Source organism: Anomaloglossus baeobatrachus, chromosome 5, assembly GCF_048569485.1.
Source record: "Anomaloglossus baeobatrachus isolate aAnoBae1 chromosome 5, aAnoBae1.hap1, whole genome shotgun sequence".
NCBI lineage: Eukaryota > Metazoa > Chordata > Amphibia > Anura > Aromobatidae > Anomaloglossus > Anomaloglossus baeobatrachus.
Window position 1 is genome coordinate 553,156,927 of NC_134357.1, and position 25,437 is coordinate 553,182,363.

Below are 25,437 nucleotides of genomic sequence, written 5' to 3' on the forward strand. Positions count from 1 at the left end.
GATTCTTTACTGTAAGAGCAGTGAGAATATGGAACTCTCTGACACATGATGTGATAATTGTTGATAGACTACAAAAATTCAAGGCGGGCCTGGATGCCTTCCGTAAAAAGTATATTATTGTAGGTTATCAGTACTAGATTGGAACTAGTCTGATATCTTTAGAGTCATGAAGGAATTTTTCCCCTTGATAAGGTATTCATATCCCCGAAACGTTTCCACTTATTTTAGGATACTGCCACAAATGTAAAAGTATTTTATTAGAAGTTTATATGATATACCAGCATTAAGTAACAAGTATTTGTGATGTGTAAAAGGAAATGATAGATGGTTTTCTAAATATTTAAAAATATAAATCTGAATATTGTGATGTGTATTTGTATTAAGCCCCTTGTAGTATGATGCCCGAGTGACCAATTGCCTCCAGAAGTCACATAATTAGTAAATTGAGTCACCTGTATCATTTATTCTCAGTATAACTACAGCTGTTTTGTGAAGGCTTCAGAGTTTTGTTTGAGAACATTAGGGATCAAAAAGTATCGTGAAAACCAAGGAACACACCAGACAGGTCAGGGATAAAGTTGTGGAGAAGAGTAAAGCAGGGTTCAGTTACATAGTTACTAAGGTTGAAAAAAGACCTAGGTCCATCTAGTTCAACCTTCCTCCACCAGTTCTACATAAGTCATTCATAACCAACAATGTTTTGTGTACTGAGGAAATCAGCCATTTTTTAAAAGCTGTTATAGTATCTGCCATTACTACCTCTTGTGGTAGGGCATTCCAAAATCTGACTGCTCTAACTGTAAAGAACCCTTTCCTATTTAGCTGTCGGAATCGCTTTTCTTCCACTCGCAGCGAGTGCCCCCTGGTCCTTAGTATTGTCTTTGGAAGAAATAAGTCATGTGCCAGTCCTTTATATTGACCACACATGTATTTATACATATAAATGATGAGATCTCCTCTGAGACGTCTTTTTTCTAAGCTAAACATATCTAACCTTTTCAACCTGTCATCATATGGGAGGCCTTCCATTCCTTGTAGTAGTCTAGTTTGAACTGACTCTAACTTCTGAATGTCCTTTTTAAAATGTGGACCCCAAAACTGGATCCCATATTCCAGATGTGGCCTTACAAGTGATTTATAGAGGGGTAACAATACGTTGGGATCATGGGATATAATCTCTCTTTTTATACACCCTAAAATCTTGTTTGCTTTTGCAGCTGCTGCTTGACATTGAGTGCTGCTGCTCAGCTTATTTGTAATGAGAATACCCAAGTCCTTCTGTTCTGTAGTCCCGAGTTTACTTCCATTTAATGTATACGCAGTTATAGGATTACTCCGTCCTAGGTGCATTACTTTACATTTATCTACATTAAATCTCATTTGCCAAGTATCTGCCTATTCTGACATCTTATCCAGATCTTTTTGTAATATTATACTATCAAGGTCCGTTTTTAATATCCTACATAGTTTGGTGTCATCAGCAAAGACTGACACTTTACTATCAATCCCATCCACAAGGTCATTAATAAAGAGATTAAAAAGAATTGGTCCTAGCACAGATCCCTGCGGCACCTCACTGCTGACTATAGCCCATTTAGAGAATGTACCATTTATGACTACTCTTTGTTTCCTATCTTTTAGCCAATTCCTTACCCAGTGGCATATAGTTTCCCCTAGTCCTTGCTTCTGGAGCTTTAGTATAAGGCTATTATGTGGAACAGTATCAAATGCCTTTTCAAAGTCCAAATAAATCACATCAGCTGCATTACCAATATCCAGGTTTGCACTTACCCCCTTATAGTTATTAAAAAAAAAATGGTGAACGCTCTGAACATCTGACTAACCACTTTTTAATCCATCATCCAAAAATGGCAGCAGTATAGTGTGGAGACACGAGGGTCAGTGGTACGGTCGTCTACCGGCCTAGCTTTCATCAGAGAGACCGCTCGGATTAGGGCTCATCCCATTGAACGCCCACACTCCTTCTTTATGGGCCTAACACTACTCAGACAACACAGGGTGAGGGAACCACATCTTAGGAAGACGTTACTGGTTCACCAAAAGACAAACACGTATCATACATTTCCAGCAAGAAAACAAGATGGTACAAGGGATTCGAATCTTTGTGACTTAAGGGCTTCCTGGTCCAGCTATTTGTCATGCTCGTTTCTTTCCAGCGAGACTTGTCCTTATTTAATTGGACATTTTTTCCTTTTAGCACCTGAGGGGCTAATGCTTCTTTTGCAAGTGTGCTTAGAGGCATTCCCTCAGGTGCTCCAAGTTATCTATTAGGCTGGACCTTTAAAAGGCTCCAGCATCCTTCACACAGCGCTGGTTATTTTCTCTCCACAGTGATAGAGACAGCCTGTGTGTTTGGTTGTGTTATTTCCTATTTTCTGTAGCCTTCTGCAAACAAGGTGAAGTTTGCAGAAGCGACGTTATTTTGTTGTTTTTCTTTATTTTTTTGTGCTGTTACCTGGAGTTGTCTTATTGAACAGGTAGGGGGTCTCTAGACCTGGGTCCGTGTAGGAGACAAGGACAGGTCGTATGGTCACACCTCGCTACCGTCAAGTGTACCTGTGGCTTGAGGGCACGTCAGGGTTCTCTAACTTACAGGGTCAGAGAAGCTCCTGTCCCTTGGAAGCAGTCCATATGCGTGACACTATTCCAGCCAGCAGCACCCCGCTTTTGACAAGCACCCACTGAGAGGATATGGCAGCAAGCTTAGAAAGCTGACTGAGCCCTTCAAGATATGTACAGTGCTGGCCAAAAGTATTGGCACCCCTGCAATTCTGTCAGATAATACTCAAGTTTCTTCTTGAAAATGATTGCAATCACAAATTCTTTGGTATTATTATCTTCATTTATTTTGCTTGCAATGAAAAAACACAAAAGAGAATGAAACAAAAATCAAATCATTGATCATTTCACACAAAACTCCAAAAAATGGGCCAGACAAAAGTATTGGCACCCTTAGCCTAATACTTGGTTGCACAACCTTTAGCCAAAATAACTGCGAACAACCGCTTCCGGTAACCATCAGTGAGTTTCTTACAATGCTCTCCTGGAATTTTAGACCATTCTTCTTTGGTAAACTGCTCCAGGTCCCTGAGATGTGAAGGGTGCCTTCTCCAAACTGCCATTTTGAGATCTCTCCACAGGTGTTCTATGGGGTTCAGGTCTGGACTCATTGCTGGCCACTTTAGTAGTTTCCAGTGCTTTCTATCAAACCATTTTCTAATGCTTTTTGAAGTGTGCTTTGGGTCATTGTCCGCTGGAAGACCCATGACCTCTGAGGATACCCAGCTTTCTCACACTGGGCCCTACATTATGCTGCAAAATTTGTTGGTAGTCTTCAGACTTCATAATGCCATGCACATGGTCAAGCAGTCCAGTGCCAGAGGCAGCAAAGCAACCCCAAAATATCAGGGAACCTCCGCCATGTTTGACTGTAGGGACCGTGTTCTTTTCCTTGAATGCCTTTTTTTTTCTGTAAACTCTATGTTGATGGCTTTTCCCAAAAAACTCTACTTTTGACTCATCTGACCAGAGAACATTCTTCCAAAACGTTTTAGGCTTTCTCAGGTAAGTTTTCGCAAACTCCAGTCAGGCTTTTTTATGTCTTGGGGTAAGAAGTGGGGTCTTCCTGGGTATCCTACCATACAGTCCCTTTTCATTCAGACACCGACGGATAGTACGGGTTGACACTGTTGTACCATTGGACTGCAGGGCAGCTTGAACTTGTTTGGATGTTAGTCAAGGTTCTTTATCCACCATCCGCACAATCTTGCGTTGAAATCTCTCGTCAATTTTTCTTTTCCTTCCACATCTAGGGAGGTTAGCCACAGTGCCATGGGCTTTACACTTCTTGATGACACTGCGCACCGTAGACACAGGAACTTTCAGGTCTTTGGAGATGGACTTGTAGCCTTGAGACTGCTCATGCTTCCTCACAATTTGGATTCTCAAGTCCTCAGACAGTTCTTTGGTCTTCTTTCTTTTCTCCATGCTCAATGTGGTACACACAAGGACACAGGACAGAGGTTGAGTCAACTTTAATCCATGTCAACTGGCTGCAAGTGTGATTTAGTTATTGCCAACACCTGTTAGGTGCCACAGGTAAGTTACAGGTGCTGTTAATTACACAAATTAGAGAAGCATCAAATGATTTTTCAAACAGTGCCAATACTTTTGTCCACCCCCTTTTTTATGTTTAGTGTGGAATTATATCCAATTTGGCTTTGACAATTTTTTTTTATTTTTTTTCATTGAAGACAAATTAAATGAAGATAATAATACCAAAGAATTTGTGATTGCAATCATTTTCAAGAAGAAACTGAGTATTCTCTGACAGAATTGCAGGGGTGCCAATACTTTTGGCCAGCATTGTAGCTAGGCAAATTAATTGTCCTAACCTGGGTTCTTCAAGCGAATTTGTTAGCTCACCATTGAGCAGTGAAGCAGATCTGTAATCCTCCAGCTGAAACCGTCGCAAAGCCCTTTTATACCCCACAGTTCTCATTTCAGGGTATTGTGTCTTACAGGATTGGTGGGAGATAGCCATTCTCTCATTGGTTCAGTTCAATCCGACTAACTAATTTTCCTCTGATTGATGTAGTCAAAAAACATGAAGAAATCCACATTAACTCGTGCATCTCAATAAATTAGAATATCATCAAAAAGTTACATTTATTTCAGTAATTCAATACAAAAACACATATATTATATAGAGGCATTACAGACAGTGATCTGTTTGAAGTAGTTATTTCTGTTAATATTGATGATTATGGCTTACAGCCAATGAAAACCCAAAAGTCATTATGTCAGAAAATTAGAATAATTATAACAAAACACCTGCAAAGGCTTCCTAAGTGTTTAAAATGGTCCCTTAGTCTGGTTCAGTAGGCTGCACAATCATGAGGAAGACTGCTGACTTGACAGATGTCCAGAAAGCAGTCACTGACACACTCCACAAGAAGGGTAAGCCGCAAAAAGTCATTGCTAAAGAAACTGGCTGTTCACAGAGTGCTGGATCGAAGCATATCAATGGAAAGTTGAGTGGAAGGAATAAGTGTGGTAGAAAAAGGTGCACAAGCAACCGGGATAACCGCAACCTTGATAGGATTGTTAAGAAAAGGCCATTCAAAAATTTTGGGAGATTCACAAGGAGTGGACTGCTGCTGGAGTCAGTGCTTCAAGAGCCACCACACATAGACGTATCCAGGACATGGACTGCAACTGTGGCATTCCTTGTGTCAAGCCACAAATGACCAATTAGTCAATGCCAAAGCGTCTTACTTGGGCCAAAGACAAAAAAGAACTGGACTATTGCTCAATGGTCCAAGGTGTTGTTTTCAGATAAAAGTAAATTTTGCATTTCCGTTTAAATCAAGGTCCCAGAGTCTGGAGGAATAGTGGAGAGGCCACAATCCAAGCTGCTTGAGGTCTAGTGTGAAGTCTCCACAATCAGTGATGGTTTGGGGAGCCATGTCATCTGCTGGTGTAGGTCCAGTGTTTTATCAAGACCAAAGTCAGTGCAGCCGTCTACCAGGAAATTTTAGAGCAGTACATGCTTCCCTCTGCTGACAAGCTTTTTGAAGATGGAGATTTCATTTTCCAGCAGGACTTGGCACCTGTCCACACTGCCAAAAGTCCCAATACCTGGTTGAATAACAACAGTATCACTGTGCTTGATTGGCAAGCAAACTCGCCTGACGTAAACCCCACAGAGAATCTATGGAATATTGTCATGAGGAAGACGAGAGACACCAGACCCAACAATGCAAATGAGCTGAAGGCGGCTATCAAAGCAACCTGGGCTTCCATAACACCTCAGCAGTGCCACAGGCTGATCACCTCCATGCCACGCAGCATTGATGCAGTAATTTATGCAAAAGGAGAGTGTATTTACTGTACAGACTTTTCAGTAGGCTAACATTTTTGAGTTTAACATAATTTTTTTCAGTTGGTCTTATATAATATTCTAATTTTCTGAGATAAATGACTTATGGGTTTTCATCGGCTGTAAGCTATAAATATCAACATAAACAAAAATAAACACTTGAAATAGATCCCTGTGTTTGTAATGACTATATAATATATGCATTTACCTTTTTGTATTGATGAACTGAAAAAAAATAACTTTATGATGATATTCTAATTTATTGAGATGCACATCTAACAGGCAATAGGGCTCCAGTCACTCTGACATGAAACAATGGCTATCAAAGGAACAATATGTCTGGCCTAATTAAGAACAGTTCACCCCTCACATAAATCTTCAGATGCTGCGTTGTCACATATAGCACAAGTGCAAAACTACAAAGACATGGCCGACCACCTAAACTGACATCCCAAGCAAGGAGCACACTAATTATATAGAAGCAGCCAATAGACCTATGGTCAGTGGAAAAGCAGAAGAAATCAAGAGCTCCAGGGGAAGAATCTATCAACAGGACAATTATAGGTCGTAGTCTCCACAAATTTGGCCTTTATGGAAGAGTGGACATTTTTAATAGCAAACATAAGAATTAAAAATTGTTTCACAGACGCCGTCATCCAATTTACCTGAGATAGAGCTATTTTGTAATGTAGAAGGGGCAAAAATGTCACCTCTAGATGTGCAAAGCTGGTAAACACATCCCCCGAACGACTTCCAATACGAAGGAAGGTCCTGAAAAGTATTCACTCAGGGGCTGAATACTAATGCATATCACAATTTTCAGAGTTATATTTTTTAAAATATTTAGAAACCCATGTATAATTTCCTTTATACTTCACGTGTTTCCTACTTTGTGTTGTTATCACATAAAACCCCAATAAAATACATTTGTTTGTGGCTGTAATGTGAAAAAAGGTGGAAAAGTTCACCGGGTGTGAATAGTTTTTCAGGGAACGGTTTGTCTACCTTCAACCTAAATGTACTCCAATTTTTTGTACATCAAATATTTTGGTGTAAACTTGCCGCCATTTAGGAAAACATGAGACTTTTTGCAATAAGAAGTCACAAACACAGGTCAAAGGGAAAATACAAAGCATTTCTATTGTGCGCAAAATTCATGATCCACTTGCTCCATTCTGAAGAATTTGGCACAAAAAAACATTAATATGAGATGACAAAAAATGATTAGAAAATCCCAACACTATTGATGACTTGGATGTACCGTATTTTTAGTTTTATAAGATGCTATGGATTATAAGACGCACCCCAAATTTAGAGATAAAAAAAAAAAAAAAGAGGGGGTCCGTTTTATACTCTGGTGGTGTCATACCGAAGATGGGCTACAGCGGTGGTGGAGCGGGGTCACAGGAGGCAGGGGCATGTTCTGGAGTAGGGCAATGCTCCAGGCGCTGCGGTGGGGGCTGTGCTGGCTGTGTGGAGCAGGGCTGTGCGACGGGTGTCACAGATGCTCTGTTGGCAGTGCGGGCTTCAAAAAAGAAGTTATATCCGGACTCGGCGCGTGCGCAGATGAGATATCGGCTTGTCATTGAGCTAAGAGCTCAATCTGCGCACACGCCACCTCCGGGCACCATTTTAGTCCACTGCTGGGAGATCAATGGGTTGGAAGCGGATGAGATCTTTAACTGAGAGCTCCATGTGTGCATGCGCGACTCTGGGCGAGATTATTGGAAACCTACACTGCTGACAGAGCATCTCACCCACCACACCGCCCTGCTGCACACAGCACCCAACTGCAGGTATCACATCCCCCACCACAGCCAGTACAGCCCTCACCGCAGCCAGCACAGCCAGTACAGCCCTCACAGCAGCCAGCACAGCCCCCACCACAGCCAGTACAGCCCTCACTGCAGCCAGCACAGCCCCCACGACAGCCAGTACAGCCCTCACCACAGCCACCACAGCCAGTACAGCCCTCACAGCAGCCAGCACAGCCCCCACCACAGCCAGCACAGCCCCCACCACAGCCAGTACAGCCCTCACCGCAGCCACCACAGCCAGTACAGCCCTCACAGCAGCCAGCACAGCCCCCACCGCAGCCAGTACAGCCCTCACTGCAGCCAGCACAGCCCCCACGACAGCCAGTACAGCCCTCACCACAGACAGCACAGCCTCCATCACAACCAGCACAGCCTCCACCACAGCCAGCACTGCCCCCACCACAGTCAGCACTGCCCCCACCACAGCCAGCACTGCCCCCACCACAGCCAGCACTGCCCCCACCACAGCCAGTACAGCCCCCACCACAGCCAGTACAGCCCCCACCACAGCCAGTACAGCCCCCACCACAGCCAGTACAGCCCCCACCACAGCCAGTACAGCCCCCACCACAGCCAGTACAGCCCCCACCGCAGCCAGCACTGCCCCCACCGCAGCCAGCACTGCCCCCACCGCAGCCAGCACTGCCCCCACCGCAGCCAGTACAGCCCCCACCGCAGCCAGTACAGCCCCCACCGCAGCCAGTACAGCCCCCACCGCAGCCAGTACAGCCCCCACCGCAGCCAGTACAGCCCCCACCGCAGCCAGTACAGCCCCCACCGCAGCCAGTACAGCCCTCACCGCAGCCAGTACAGCCCTCACCGCAGCCAGTACAGCCCTCACCGCAGCCAGTACAGCCCTCACCGCAGCCAGTACAGCCCTCACCGCAGCCAGTACAGCCCTCACCGCAGCCAGTACAGCCCTCACCGCAGCCAGTACAGCCCTCACCGCAGCCAGCACAGAGCCCACCACATCCAGCACAGTGCCCTCTGCAGCCAGCACAGCCCCCAACACAGCCAGTACAGCCCTCACCGCAGCCAGCACAGTCCCCACCACAGCCAGCACAGCCCCCACCACAGCCAGTACAGCCCTCACCGCAGCCAGCACAGCCCCCACCACAGTCAGCACAGCGCCCACCGCAGCCAGCACAGCGCCCACCGCAGCCAGCACAGCGCCCACCGCAGCCAGCACAGCGCCCACCGCAGCCAGCACAGCGCCCACCCCATCCAGCACAGTGCCCACCCCATCCAGCACAGTGCCCACCCCATCCAGCAAAGCCCTCACCGCAGCCAGTACAGCCCCCACTGCAGCCAGTACAGCCCTCACCGCAGCCAGCACAGAGCCCACCGCATCCAGCACAGTGCCCTCTGCAGCCAGTAAAGCCCTCACCGCAGCCAGCACAGCCCCCACCACAGCCAGTACAGCCCTCATAGCAGCCAGTACAGCCCTCACAGCAGCCAGTACAGCCCTCACAGCAGCCAGTACAGCCCTCACAGCAGCCAGTACAGCCCTCACAGCAGCCAGTACAGCCCTCACAGCAGCCAGTACAGCCCTCACAGCAGCCAGTACAGCCCTCACAGCAGCCAGTACAGCCCTCACAGCAGCCAGTACAGCCCTCACAGCAGCCAGTACAGCCCTCACAGCAGCCAGTACAGCCCTCACAGCAGCCAGTACAGCCCTCACAGCAGCCAGTACAGCCCTCACAGCAGCCAGTACAGCCCCCACCGCAGCCAGTACAGCTCTCACCACAGCCCTCACAACAGCCAGTACAGCCCCCACCGCAGCCAGCACAGCGCCCACCCCATCCAGCACAGTGCCCACTGCAGCCAGCACAGCTCCCATTTTCCACCTCCCGGTAAGCTACATTTGCATAAGAAGCACTCCTCCTTTTCCTCCCAAATTCTTGGGAGGAAAAGTGCGTCTTATAATCCAAAAAATATGGTAAGTTTAATGTAAGTCATTAAAGAATTGTAATGTATCTGTTTCGCCCGGGGACCAGGGGGTACTCAGATCCGGGCCACAGAGTCACTTCTGTGGGTATCACGATGGCGTGACCCGGTCTGTGATCCCAGGCTCCACAGTAAAAGGGGTTTTGTTAGGGGAGATTGTCCGTGACGCCACCCACGGTTGTGGTGATGGTGGAACACCACCGCTGCTCTGGAAGGGGATCCCGGGAGCGATGACAGGGAGCAGCGTAGTTGTTATGTCCCCTCCGTGGGTAGGGGGGTTGGTTGTCCCGGGGCCCGGTGATGGGGTAAGCAGGGAGCAGGGCGCAGTGCTGCAGTGCGGTGCCCGAGGGCACGGGTGTACTCACAAGAAAGTCACACGGAGTCACTGGTGAACTAAGAATTGCCGGTGTCCGCGGCCTCCGGTACGGGGGTGTTAGTGTCCCACACACGGTGCAGCAGCCCTTGTTGTTCCTTCCCTGCAGCAAAGTGCCTTTTTCTCCTCTCTCTTCCTCTTTCTCCTCAGCCGGGAACGGGGAATCCTCTCCCCTATAGTGATCCGGGTACCCAGGTACCGAGGGGCCACCACCCGGCTCCGGCTACCTGTTCTGGCCCCTTCCTCACTACGGCCTGCCCCGGCCCTTTTGGAGAACGCTTCACTCCCAGCCTGGGAGCTAAACTCCAGACCTCTGTCCTGTCTGCCCTCCACACACTCTCTGCTCTAGCCCCTCCCCTCTCCTCTGCTTTTCTCTCACACTGGGGCTGTGGCTTGTCTGGCTGCACCGGTGTGAGATCAGATTACCAAGGAGGATTAACTCTTTCTGTGACAACCTGGCTGTGCCAGGGCGTCACATATCCGTAACACAATGTCTGCTGTGTGGTGGAGCTGGTCGGAATCTGAGGTTTCTGTAGGCACAGATCTGAATGGACGAGTCTTATCCAATTTTACACAAGACCCTAGAGGATGCTGGGATTATTCTCACACGCAGATTCTGTGAGTGAGAAAGAAAAATCCCCCATCTGCCCCGCCACATCCAATAACAATGGCCTGAGGGCGAGACGCTGTGTTATTTTATGGACAGCAATTATACTGAAAATACAGTAGTGTGAACGAGAACTAAAAGGAATCAGCAAAGCTCTTATCTCTCCTAATCCTGCCATCTCCACCGCTCTCATTACACAAGTATAACACATATAATACTGGAGGATAAAACAAGACTGAGCACAAGACCTTCACAGCTGTCTACACATCATAGGGAGATTTCATGGCACCTTCTCTCCATCTACCTGATGATCCTGAGGAACATCGGGGTCTTCTTGTTTACAGTCCTGTGGGAGAAGAGGACGGGGACATCTCTCTGGTGTTGTCCTCTTACTGGATAGACCTGGAGGAGACACATACAGGGACTGAATTCATTCCTTACATACAGATAATTATAGGCCGTGTGTATTTAGTCCTGTCTATTACCTGGTGATGTGAGGGGCTGGGGAACCTCCATCATGACGTCCTTGTACAGATCTCTGTGTCCTTCTAAATACTCCCACTCCTCCATGGAGAAATAGACGGTGACGTCCTGACATCTTATAGGAACCTGACACATACAATGATACCGTCACCCCCGATCCCTTCATAGCGTTACTGTATAATGTCCCAGCATTCCCTGCAGTGTCACCTCTCCAGTCAGCAGCTCAATCATCTTGTAGGTGAGTTCTAGGATCTTCTGGTCATTGATGTCCTCATGTATCCGGGGGTGAGGTGGAGGCCCCGTGATTGGGCTCAGGGGTCTTCCCCATCCCTCAGACACAGGGGCCTGACAGCGCTCACTAGAGGTCTTCTTCACTACTGTGTAATCCTGGTTATGGAGAGACACAGTAATAAATCTCACTCCAGACATTTCCAGAGTCCTCACCTCTCCAGTTCTGTCCATCTGTTATTCCCATAGATAAGAATGGTGTAATGTGACGTCATCAGAACCTCTCACCTCTCCAGTAAGCCGGAAGAGGATCTCTAGGGTGAGGTGTAATATCCTCTCCGCCATCTTGTCCCTGTCCATATCCATCCTTCACGGGGCAATCAGGAGAATTCTCTTCTATAGAGCGATTGTTCTCCCCCAGCATCTAATGTGTATGGAGCCTGAGCCCAGTAATGGGGAATCTCCACACACCTCCTCCTGCAGAGCCGCACACTAGATATATGGCTGCTCTGTAGTGATGTGTCGGTCGCGAACGATCTGACACAAAGATCCGGCTCCCTGCTGTGAACAACAGGAGCCAGATCACCAGTGTGAGCCACTCAAATCTCTAAATGGCTCTTTTCGCCGCCAAAACCCAGCACACCCGCGGCTAAACTCCGCCTACTCAGCAATCTAATTGGCCGCTTGTAAGTGGGCGGGGCTTTTGCGGCGTTACTATAATCTTAAATATGTGTTCACCTGGGGTGAACACATATTTAATAAGGAGCCGAGAACGATCTGAAATATCCAGCTATTTTTGGTTAGCGGAGCCATAGGAACCGGATCACCGAAAAGAGCCGGACTTCCCATCTCTAGTGCTTACAGGACCTGTGATGATGTCACATGGAGGGGAGGAGTCAGGGGTCACATGGTCAGCTCCTCAGTGTATGCAGGACTCTGCTGTGCTGGGTGTCATGGTGCTGGATGAGGGGAAGTTTATGTGTGGGGTCAGGAGGGGTTTACAGTGTGGATGTAGCAGAGCCGTGTGTGTACGAGGTGTATGGAGCAGAGCCGTGTGTGTACGAGGTGTACGGAGCAGAGCCGTGTGTGTACGAGGTGTACGGAGCGGAGCCGTGTGTGTACGAGGTGTACGGAGCGGAGCCGTGTGTGTACGAGGTGTACGGAGCAGAGCCGTGTGTGTACAATGTGTATGGAGCGGAGCCGCGTGTGTACGAGGTGTACGGAGCGGAGCCGTGTGTGTACGAGGTATATGGAGCGGAGCCGTGTGTGTACGAGGTGTACGGAGCAGAGCCGTGTGTGTACGAGGTGTGCGGAGCGGAGCCGTGTGTGTACGAGGTGTACGGAGCAGAGCCGTGTGTGTACGAGGTGTACGGAGCAGAGCCGTGTGTGTACGAGGTGTGCGGAGCGGAGCCGTGTGTGTACGAGATGTACGGAGCGGAGCCGTGTGTGTACGAGGTGTACGGAGCAGAGCCGTGTGTGTACGAGGTGTACGGAGCGGAGCCGTGTGTGTACGAGGTGTACGGAGCGGAGCCGTGTGTGTACGAGGTGTACGGAGCAGAGCCGTGTGTGTACGAGGTGTACGGAGCGGAGCCGTGTGTGTACGAGGTGTACGGAGCGGAGCCGTGTGTGTACGAGGTGTACGGAGCGGAGCCGTGTGTGTACGAGGTGTACGGAGCGGAGCCGTGTGTGTACGAGGTGTACGGAGCAGAGCCGTGTGTGTACGAGGTGTACGGAGCGGAGCCGTGTGTGTACGAGGTGTACGGAGCGGAGCCGTGTGTGTACGATGTGTACGGAGCGGAGCCGTGTGTGTATGACCAGAATTACTTATCCCATCCAGCAGGCGAGGGTCACTGATCTTGTGAGGGGTCGGGTAGGTTCATAGTTTAACACAATATCATAGTTTGGAATTATTACAAGTTTTCCATTGTTTTTCTACTTTTATCTGTGCTGTTTATCCCCATTTAATAGGTGCTCCATGGACAATGCTTCCAGGTGTGGGTCTTGTTAGATGTATGCATGCCTTGAGCAGCCGTTGGAGGGTGAATATTCTGCACTCGATGTCAGCGTGTTACATATTTGGAAACTCAGGTAACTGATGTAAATATGCAGCTCACAACACTCAGGAGCATTGCAAACCTGGAGAGTAGGGATGGGCGGTCCTGATCTGTAAAGATCGGGGATCGTACTGATCACATAATGATCGTGTACACGATCCCGATCACAAGCTTTTCTGGGAAGCTTGTGTTACAGATCGGCTCCAGATCGGGTCATGGGCTGTAAAAAAAAAAAAAGAAGCACATTATTAAAAAACAGTCATTATACTTACAGGTCCTGCAGACTCCCGGCCGCTCCTGCTTCTGAGTCCGATCATTGCTGTGCCGCTGGTAATCAGCAGTGACCTGCAGGACCTTCAATAATGTCATAGCATGTGACCGTCTGGTGTGAATGTTGATTGGCTTACAGAATGGTCACATGACTAAGATGTCATCAAAGGTCCTGGTAACTGAACTTTCATTGTCACTGTTCGAGGATCATGGCACACATTCTCCCCGCAGGAGCGGTTGGCTGCATGTGTTTCCATACAGCTGATGTGCTCCTGTCTAGAGATCATCAGGTGCGGGGTGATGTAATGCAAGACGGAAGTGCAATCATCCCCTCACTATCAGGCTGCTTCTTGCTATGTAGAGAGCGATGTAGCAGAGCTGACTTGGCTCTGTGCTTCTCACTGTGTATAGACTGTGTCTGTACAGAGTGATGAAGCAGAGCTGACACTGCTCTCCCTGTGGATTACATCGGACTAAGGAAGTTTTTTTTATAATAAAGATGGAGTCTCTAAGAGTTTTTATTGTTTTATTTCTAATAAAAAAAATGTCTCTGTGTTTGTGGTTTTTTTTACTGTTTCCTAGAAATTAATGGCGGCCATGTCTAATTTGTCATGACTCAATGCATTTCGGGCTTAGTACCATCTAAGAATACAAAGCTGGTATTAACCCCTTTATTACCCAGCTAGCCACCTCCATCACGGCCGCTAGACGAGCCGGGTAAAGCGTCTGGAAATGGCGCTAAGAAACAATGCGCCATTTCCAGGGACGGCCGCGGGCTGCCGAGAATCCCTGTACCCAGCTGCCTGGCTTTACCTAGTAAAGTAAATCCCAGCACTCAGAATGAAAACAAAGGGGGAATTATGCAAAAGTGAATTTATTGACTAATACACTGCAAAAGGAACCTAACCAGGACAACAGCACCAACGTTTCGGCATAGAGCCTTTCTCAAGGTTGTTGCCTGAAAAGGTGTGAAGACAATAACAATAATGAGTGCATTATATACAGGTGATACACAGATTATGTACAAGATAATACAAATATACATGAAAATATACTGCGGAACGTACATCACTGGTCAGAGTAAGGAAACACGGGTCTCGAAGGACAACCGGAGGTTTGCAAATAAAGGTAAGGTTCCACACGTTTTTGCAGAGTATGCTCTTAATCACATGGAGAGAGAGATAATTAGTACAGGTTGTGAGACTCATGTGGGATTAGTCGATGAGGGCAGGTATATCTCACCCCGGTATCGGTCCTATGTGATTTAGCCTGGCCAGGATCACCTGGCTACTAATGGATTAATGGGAGGTGAAGGACGGAGGTAAAAGGAATCTGGGAAGTTGGGGGAGGGTCTCCATCTGGGAACACAGTAAGCCTGGCTGTGTAGGAGACACTTGTGAGGAGCAGTGCCTGGTGTTTGTATGGTTTAGCTGGAAGGGAGAAGCCCTCCAGTTGGTAGTTAGGATAACACTGTGTATAGTTAGTGCCGGACAGGCAAGGATTTATTTTGTTGGTGTTTTTTTTTTCTTTTTGTTTATGCTTCACTGCAATAAACCTGACCAAGCGTCAGTTACACCTTGAATTCGGCTGTCTGCCTGAGGTGAATACGTGCCCTTTGAACCCAGCAAAGGCGATCCCGGAGCGTGTTATCACATTGTGGTGGAGAATGCGGGCAGCACGTTACAGCGCATCATAATGGAGGACGTGGTGAAAGCGCTGGTACAATCCGCAGCTGTGCAGCAGGAAGCTAATCGCTTGATGTCGGCACAGTTGAAGGAACTGGTGGAATCGACGGTTAGAGACCGCCAACTTTTGCAGCAGGTGGCGCAGCGTCTGGCGACCGTACCGGAGAGTAATGCAGAGGCTGACCAGAGGGTGATTCATGTGAGTCGGTGCTGGCAGAAACTAACCACAGATGACGATGTGGAAGCTTACCTGACCACGTTTGAACGGACGGCGGAGCGGGAAAAGTGGCCAAAGGAGCGATGGGCCGACTTGCTTGCACCGTTTCTGGCAGGTGAGGCCCAAAAAGCCTACTTTGATCTTGAGCCTGAAGCAGCGCATGACTTTGATAAACTAAAAGCCGAGATCCTTGCCCGGCTGGGAGTGACGACGGCCGTGCGAGCACAGAGAGTTCATCAATGGACTTATCAGCCCGATAAACCACCGCGGTCACAGATGTTTGACCTCATTCACTTGACCAAGAAATGGCTACAGCCCGAGGTTTTGACGGCGCCAGAGATGGTACAAAGAATCGTTCTGGATAAATACCTAAGAGCTCTACCGCCATCTCTGAAGAGGTGGGTAAGCCATGGAAACCCCACGACAGCGGATCAGCTAGTGGATCTAGTGGAGCGTTATTCCTTGGCAGAAGGACTTATGGACGATGCTACACATCCTCGCTCTTCCCCTTCTCGACGAGGATCTGGTAAGACTGTTCCAGGGTCATGGGGAGGAGGAAAATATCCTAAGGCAGTGGAGGAGGAAAACAGGACTGCTGGCCCTGTGAGGGCTAAGGTGCCAAACTATGGTCTCAGCAAGGGGCCCGTGAGGTGTTTCCGCTGCCAGGAGTTGGGCCACATTGCTGCAAACTGTCCAGTAACTGCAGAACCGATGCAGTGTGATGTCACGGACTTTGAAAAACGCAGGGCTATGGTTGCACGGGTAGTGTGTGTTGCTGCATGTCAAGGCGATATGAAAAAACACCTGTGTGAAGTGTCCATTGATGGCAATACTGTTGTTGCGCTGTTGGACTCGGGGAGTGTGGTGACTCTGGTAAAGGCCAGTCTGGTAACAGTCCCGATGGGACCGTCAGATAAATTTTCTGTGACATGTGTGCATGGAGACACCTGCTCGTACCTCACAACGGTCTCCTGCATTACTACGCCCTATGGGTCTGTGCATCATAAGGTGGGACTAGTACCAGCACTATTGCATGATATCATTTTGGGCAGGGATTTTCCCCACTTCTGGCAGTTGTGGGAGAACCAATTAGTACCCCAGGGTAGCCGCACGGATGATCCTTCTCCCACACCTTGTGTGGGCCCGGAGCCACTAGAGGATGCCCCACAAGAGGGTTCAGAGGAGGAATCCGCTGAAAACAACCCCCAGTTCCCCTTTTCAGTTCTGGCGGGTGATTCCGATGAACCCGGGGCAGAGGCGGACACGGGTGGCTGTCCCCCTTCCTCTTGGCTGAATTTGAAAGTCCAGAAAGATGACTTCCAAAGTGAGCAAATGAGAGATCCTACCCTTTCTCAGGCTATAAAAAATGTTAAAATGATAAACGGGGTGCAGGTGGATGCAGGTACTAGGCTGTCTTACCCCTACATGGCACTGGAGAATGACTTTCTCTATCAGATAGAGAAGAAGGGGGATGACACAGTACAACGATTGGTTGTGCCGAGAGCCTACAGGCGGAGAGTGCTGGACCTGGCACACGGACACATGATGGGGGGACACCTGGGGGTCCAGAAAACTACCGAAAGGATATTACACTGTTTTGTTTGGCCCGGCATGCATCACGATATTCGCACCTATTGTGAGTCTTGTCCTGACTGCCAATTGTCTGCACCTAGGCCCCGTTTCTGTAGCCCCTTAGTACCTCTGCCTATCATCGAGATCCCATTTGAGAGAATTGGGATGGATTTAGTTGGACCCCTCCCCAAGTCTGCACGAGGACACCAGCACATCCTTGTCATCTTGGATTATGCCACTCGTTACCCCGAGGCCATCCCTTTGCGTAACACGGCCACCAAGACCATTGCCAAGGAGCTGGTCCATGTGTTTAGTCGGGTTGGTGTCCCAAAACAAATACTCACAGACCAAGGAACCCCCTTTATGTCTAAAGTAATGAAAGAACTCTGCAGGCTGTTACAAATAGCACAGTTACGCACCTCCGTGTATCACCCTCAAACGGACGGACTGGTCGAACGGTTTAACAAAACTTTGAAACAGATGCTCCGTAAGGCGATAGACAAGGACGGGAAGAACTGGGACTACTTACTCCCGTATTTGCTTTTTGCCATCCGGGAGGTGCCCCAGTCTTCCACCGGGTTCTCTCCTTTCGAGCTTCTGTACGCCCGACGTCCCCGTGGACTGTTAGATGTCGCTAAAGAAACCTGGGAGGGACAGGTCACCCCGTTCAAAAGCGTAATAGACCATGTAACCCAAATGCAGGACCGTATTGCGGCGGTGATGCCCATCGTTAAAGAGCATATGATACAGGCTCAAGGAGCACAGAAAAGGATTTATGATAGGGGGGCCAAGATCCGTACTTTTGCACCCGGAGATAGGGTGTTGATCCTGGTCCCCACGGCAGAAAGCAAATTTCTGGCAAAGTGGCAAGGCCCCTTTGAAATTAAGGAACGGGTGGGTGAGGTAAACTACAAAGTGTACCAGGCTGGTAAAAGGAAGCCTGAACAGATTTATCACGTGAATCTGATAAAACCCTGGAAGGACCGTCCAGCTCTGTCAGCAGGTCTGGCCCTTCCGGTCTGCAAGCAGACCATACCGGATGTCGGGATTGCGGAGACGCTGTCAGAGCGGCAAAAGACAGACGTCAAGCAGTTTGTAATCAACAATCACGAGTTTTTCTCGGAAAAGCCCGGGCAGACCACTCTCATTAAACATGACATCATAACAGAGCCTGGAGTAACAGTTCAGGTAAAGCCCTACCGAATACCGGAAGCTCGGCGGGAAGCTGTCTCCCGAGAAGTGAAGACCATGTTAGAGTTAGGTGTAATCGAGGAATCGCATAGCGCCTGGTCGAGTCCGATTGTGTTAATACCGAAACCAGACGGCTCCATTAGATTCTGCAATGACTTCAGGAGATTAAATGCGGTCTCCAAATTTGATGCATACCCTATGCCACGGGTCGATGAATTAATAGATCGGCTTGGAAAAGCCCGGTATATCACGACCCTAGACTTAACGAAGGGCTATTGGCAGATCCCGCTAACAGAGGCCGCTAAAGAGAAAACTGCGTTTTCTACACCGGAAGGTTTATACCAGTATGTGTATATGCCGTTTGGACTACACGGGGCACCGGCAACCTTTCAAAGGTTGATGGACCGAGTCCTGAGGCCCCATAGGCAGTATGCTTCTGCGTATTTGGATGACATAGTCATTTACAGCCTGGACTGGGAGACGCACCTCCAGAAACTAGAGGCCGTGATTGAGGACCTGCGGGAGGCGGGTCTAACAGCAAACCCCAAGAAATGTCATATCGGGCTGGAAGAAGCCCGGTATTTGGGATACGTAATTGGGAGGGGAATTGTTAAACCCCAGATTGACAAGATACAAGCCATTCAGAAATGGCCGCAACCAGTCAACAAGAAGCAGGTGAGAGCGTTTTTAGGAATAGCCGGCTACTACCGACGGTTCATTCCCAATTTTGCGGCTACCGCTGTTCCCCTGACGGACCTTACCAAAGGGAAAGACTCTGTCATGATCAAATGGACCACGGCAGCCGAAGAAGCCTTCCATAACTTAAAACTAGCTCTTTGCTCTCAACCTGTGCTCATGACTCCTGACTTCCGCAGCGAGTTCGTGGTCCAAACGGACGCTTCTGATGCCGGTATAGGGGCTGTATTGTCACAACTGAAGGACGGAGAGGAACATCCGGTCCTTTATCTTAGTCGGAAACTTAATAAGCATGAACGCAACTATGCCATAGTGGAAAAAGAATGCTTAGCCATTAAGTGGGCTCTAGAGTCCCTTAAATATTACTTGATTGGAAGGAAGTTCCGGCTGATCACTGACCATGCCCCTCTCAAGTGGATGCACTTGAATAGGGAACGGAATGGCCGAGTGACCCGGTGGTTCCTTGCACTTCAGGCCTACCGTTTTACAGTGGAGCACCGCCCGGGGGTGCGGATGGGGAATGCTGATGCCCTGTCTCGTGTGCACTGTTTTGTGGGTGCTGTTGCTCAGCTGCAGTGGTCTGAGCAGAGGGGGGGGATATGTGAGACTCATGTGGGATTAGTCGATGAGGGCAGGTATATCTCACCCCGGTATCGGTCCTATGTGATTTAGCCTGGCCAGGATCACCTGGCTACTAATGGATTAATGGGAGGTGAAGGACGGAGGTAAAAGGAATCTGGGAAGTTGGGGGAGGGTCTCCATCTGGGAACACAGTAAGCCTGGCTGTGTAGGAGACACTTGTGAGGAGCAGTGCCTGGTGTTTGTATGGTTTAGCTGGAAGGGAGAAGCCCTCCAGTTGGTAGTTAGGATAACACTGTGTATAGTTAGTGCCGGACAGGCAAGGATTTATTTTGTTGGTGTTTTTTTTTTCTTTTTGTTTATGCTTCACTGCAATAAACCTGACCAAGCGTCAGTTACACCTTGAATTCGGCTGTCTGCCTGAGGTGAATACGTGCCCTTTGAACCCAGCAAAGGCGATCCCGGAGCGTGTTATCACAAGGTATAATAACAAAATTGTGTACCATAGGAGATAATAATGGTCAGGTGACAAAGGTAAAAGCAGAAAGCCGCAGCTGGTATTCAAACCAGACAGCCGGAGCTGGTATCAGTACCAAGGTGGGTGGAGAAGAAAGAAGCGGGGAGGAGAGAGAGAGAAAGAAAAGAGAGAAAGAGAGAGAGAAAGAGAGAAAGAAAGAGAGAAAGAGAAAAAAAGAAAGAAAAGAGAGAGAGAGAAAGAGAGAGAAGAGAAAGAAAGAGAGAGAAAGAAAAAGAGAGGGAGAGAAAGAGAGAGAGAAAAAGAGAAAAAAAAAGAGGGAGGGAGAGAGAGGGAAAGAAAAGAGAGGGAGAGAAAGAGAGGGAGAAAAAGAGAAAGAAAAGAAGGAGAAAAAGAGAGGGAGAGAAAGAGAGGGAGAGAAAGAGAGAGAGGAAGAGGAGAGGGAGAGAAAGGGAGGGAGAAAAAAGGGAGAAAAAGAGAGAGAGAGGGAGAGAAAGAGAGGGAGGGAAAGAGAGCGAGAGAAAGAGAGGGAGGGAAAGAGAGAGAGAGACAGAAAGAGAGAAAAAAAGAGAAGAGGGAAAGAGAAAGAGGGAAAGAGAAAGAAAAGGAGGGGAAAGAGAAATGGTGCAGAGAAAGACAAAAGGGGGAATAGAGGAAGAGATGGAGGGAGAAGAGGAACACAGCTGGTAAGTATGGTTAGTGACAACAGGGAGGCAGATGCTACATACCGTAGGTGAAGGGGTGACAGGATCACTATGTGAGGTGAGAGGACGCCTGGAAAACAAAGCAGCATGGTGAGATGGGGTAATCTCAAAAATCGGTGGTGGTTGGAGTGTGCAGGACAGCGGCGCTACCTGCAGTGGAGATCCGGAACTGGCATCAGTGGCAAGGAGAGAGGCTGCAGCGGCGTGGAGATGACTGCCGTGCGGCGCCATTATAAGGAAGTCAGTTGTGTGATGGGAGGCGCGTCACATCCGGTCACGTGCAGAGGAACGCACGTGTGGAACGCATGGAGTGCGCATGTCTGTGACGTGCAGTAGCACGTGACAATGAGACGGCCAGTGGGTGGGTGAAGGAGCAGTGCGCTGAAAGGGCATTGTATCGGTAATTTACCTGCTGCAGAGCGTGAATGGGAATGTGCCACTAGATGGAGGTGGGGGATGGGAGAAGATCAGTTGTGCGATATCTGGAAAGAAAAAGACAGGGGGTTAATTCTAAAGGCTAGCTGGAGACATATAGGAGATTAGAGGTTAGAGATGTATATGTGGCGCCCTGGACAAGCCAGGGGCCACAGAGCACAACACCCACACACCCCACACTCCCAGCAGGCACACCAAAGCCAGAACACAAAACCCTTGTTGCTTTCCTCCAGAGGCTGATGATCACACCAGGGGGTGGGCCAGGCGGTTGGTCCCGCCCACCGAGGTGTTCACAGTCCTGGAGGCGGGAAAACCAGGAGATAGAGTTGAGAAGTGAAAGTGAGAGGAAGGAAAGTGGTAGTAGAGCAGCCTGAAGTTGGTCCGGGTGTGTGGCCCGGACAGATCAGCAAGGTTGGCAGACGGTGATGACCGTCTGCAGGAGTGGCCGATTGGAGTCTACCGTAAGGACCGTGGACGGGCGGTGGCCCGGCGGTACCGGACCGGTACACAAAGAGGAGCCAGCACCATCTGGCAGGGGCTTTTCGGACCCCGGCAAGGCTAGGAGTTGCCGTGAATTTGCCAAATCCGTTAGTGAAGGGGACCTCCTGGGTTTCCAAACAGTCAAATCCCGACAGAAGGCAACCGTCCAACCGAGTGAGAGAGACACCGCCACCACCAAGGCAACCGTTTCTCTGGGCCAGCGCCTGTGGGCAAAAGGGGCTCCTCCGGCCCATATCCAAGCCGGGGAGCGGGTTACCGGTGGGAACCCATTGGAACCGTACAGACATCTTAGGTGCAGGGAAAGGCAGTCACCACCAACCTGCCGGGAGCAACAACACCGCAGCCGTCTGTGGGACCCGTCCATCCAGCCATGTGTTTTACCGAGACTGTGTCTTCATCATTGGGCTGAGTGAGTACCACCGTGCCGTGCGGCACAGCGCTGCCCCTGCGACCCTGCACCTCACCAGGCCCCGGTGCCCGCCTGCCATCAATTCCTACCCCATCATCGGGCCCCGGGACAACCAACCCCCTACCCACGGAGGAGAGAAATAACAACCAAGCTGCTCCCTGTCACCGCTCCCGGGATCCCCGTCCAGAGCAGCGGTGGTATCACCATTATTACCACAACCGTGGGTGGCGTCACGGACAATAAATCCCCACAATCAAATCCCCTTTTCACTCACGGGCGAGGAACGCCGCTCGAGTCCCCGGGATCCGGCCCACCACTCGAGCCACCACCGAGCAGCAGCGGCAGCCGCAGAGCAGCAGCACCAGCGGCCGGACCCGAGCAGTGGGAGAGCGCAGCATCCCCTCCTCCGCCCGCGACGTATAATTATACAAAACAAGTGAAGGAAGTATAAATTCATAGTTACATAGGTCCAGAGAAAGAGACTAGGGGATTATTGATAAATTAAAACCTTAGCAGTATAATGCCAGAAATTACAGTCAAGAGGACATGCAAGTATACAACCCATAAATGTGTTAACGGGGGGGCTCATATTCCCTATTGAGCCCTAGTGGCTCTAGAGTTTGGAGAGTATGAATCTAGAACGCCTCGCGTTCTCTGAGTGTTTTGATGCGGTTGCCGCCACGGCGGGGTTGGTCAACATGCTCGAGGACTTGGAATCTGAGCTGTGGTATGGTGTGGCCTGCGGCAATAAAATGGGCTGGGATGGGTAAGGTGGTCTGTTTACAGCGGATGGTGGATTTGTGCTTATTAATGCGGTCCCGGATATGTTGGGTGGTCTCACCAACATATCCGAGACCGCAGGGGCACTTGATCAGATAGACGACAAAGTTCGATTCGCAGGTGAAATATCCACGGATCGGGAATTTCTTACCGGTGCGTGGGTGTGTGAAAAAATCACCCTTGATGATGTGTGAGCATTGGAGACAATGCAGGCATGGAAAAGTGCCCTTACATTGGCATGAGAGGAAGATCTGTCTGGCAGGTGGCTTGGAGGGGCCAATGTCGGCCCTGACAAGGCTGTTCCTCAGGTTGTGGGGTCGCTTGTGGCAAATGAGTGGTCGGGAGTCAAATTCTGGAATAGAAGGATAGGCTTGATGGAGTAGAGGCCAATGTTTGAAGATGACACCATTAATAAGAGGACTGAACAGGTGATATGTACTCACGAAGGGGACCCTGTTTTTACCCTGTGGGTTGGGAGCAGTAAGAGAGGGTGGGGGTCTCACATATGGCGGATAGCCTCTGGCTAAAAATTTCCTATCCATGTCAGCATGGCGTGTGACCCTAGTGGGGGGATCTGACACGATCCGGTTGACACGGCAATGCTGAGAGTGGGGCAAAGATTTTTTGATGTGCCGTGGGTGGCAGCTGGAATGTAGGAGGAGACTGTTTCTGTCAGTCGGCTTTGTGTACGAATCTGTCGAGAGGGTATGGTCGGGGTTGATGATTACCGTGGTGTCGAGGAAGTTGATGGAATGATCACTGTGATGGAGGGTGAATGAGATGTTGTCAGTGGCACTATTGATGTCAGTGAAGAAAGAGTTGAGCGATATAACGTCACCAGTCCAGATCAGAAAGATGTCATCTATATAGCGTTTCCATAGTGTCACCTGACTGTCAAATAATGGATGGAGATAGATATGACAGTGCTCGAAGTGGTCCATGAAAATATTAGCATAGGGGGGCGCGACACTGGATCCCATCGCGGTCCCCCTACATTGCAGAAAAAACTGATCCTCGAACAGGAAGAAGTTCTGGGTAAGGACCACCTCGAGCATATCAAGACAGAACTCCTTTTTGGAGGAGGGAAGGTCAGTGTGAGTATCTAGAAACCTGTCAACTGCATGGATGCCTTCATGATGGCCTATGCTCGTATACAAACTGGAGACATCTAGAGTGGCGAGTAGGCAGTTATCAGGGACGCTGGAAATGGATCTTAGAATGGAGAGGAAATGGTTAGTATCTTTCAGATATGAGGGAATTTTAGGAATATGTGGAGTTAGTATTTTTTCAAGGGTGATAGAGATAGGTGACAGTAGCGAGTCAGTGTATGCGACGATGGGACGGCCAGGCGGAGAGGTCAAATTCTTATGGATCTTGGGCAAAGTATAGAACACCGGGGTGATGGGGTGGTTGTTAGTAAAAAACTCACTCAGTTTGTCGTCAATGATGGCATTTTGTTTGTAATGTTGCACCTTTTCCTGTATAAGAGCAGAAATGCAGGACGTGGGATCATGGGGTAATGGGCGGTAGGTATTGGTGTCGCTAAGTTGCTGGCGAATTTCATCCATGTAGTAGATTCTATCTAGTACCACGATCGCCCCGCCTTTGTCAGCTGGCTTGATGACAATATTCTTATGAGTTTTAAGAGAGGTCAGGGCCCTGCGCTCATCGGGGGTCATGTTGTTACTCAGGTGGTAGTGCCCCCCTACTAATGTCCGTAGTGATGGCCTGAACATCCCTCGAGACTAGGCTGATGAAGGTCTCAACTGGGTGGTATCAGCGTGGGGGTTGGTAATTGCTGGGAATCCTGAGGTTGAGACCCTTGAGTGTAAACCCACTAGGGGGTGAAGAAGTAGAGGATGCGGAGGATGGTGGGCTGAACTCGGAAGTATCATTAGCAAAGTGTGCTTTCAGGCGAAGATTTCTAAAAAACCACACACCTGTAATCAACCCCAGACCTTTTAACTACTTCATTGATTACAGGTTAATGAGGGAGACGCCTTCAGAGTTAATTGTAGCCCTTAGAGTCCCTTGTCCAATTACTTTTGGTCCCTTGAAAAAGAGGAGGCTATGCATTACAGAGCTATGATTCCTAAACCCTTTCTCCGATTTGGATGTGAAAACTCTCATATTGCAGCTGGGAGTGTGCACTTTCAGCCCATATTATATATATAATTGTATTTCTGAACATGTTTTTGTAAACAGCTAAAATAACAAAACTTGTGTCACTGTCCAAATATTTCTGGCCCTGACTGTATGTTTTTAGCTGCAGCTCTTCCCTTAAAGGGAACCTGTCAGCAGAAATTTCCCCTAAAACCTAACAGATTCCCCCTCTGCAGCTCGTGGGCTGCATTCTAGAAAGGTCCCTGTTATTATTGTGCCCCCTTTCTGACCAAAAAAAAGAGTTTATAAAGAGGTACCTTTTTGGCTTCGGATTCTATAAATCAGACACGGGGGCGGGCAGCCTGATGGCCGTTATTCTGCCCCCTGGTCCTGTATGCCGCCCCCATCG

The 25,437-nt window shown here is 48.9% G+C and overlaps 1 protein-coding gene across 1 annotated transcript in view; it reads right to left on the bottom strand.

The window, feature by feature from the left end:
- LOC142312977 (uncharacterized) overlaps window positions 1-24,604 on the bottom strand; it is a 42,645-nt gene extending 18,041 nt beyond the window's left edge. The window contains exons 1-2 of the mRNA XM_075351965.1: window positions 23,920-24,604; window positions 21,210-21,282 (exon numbers count right to left, since the gene is read on the bottom strand). Of these exons, the coding sequence (XP_075208080.1) occupies window positions 21,210-21,282; window positions 23,920-24,604 (758 nt within the window). The remainder of the gene's footprint in view (window positions 1-21,209; window positions 21,283-23,919) is intronic.
- Window positions 24,605-25,437: the final 833 nt, after the last annotated feature.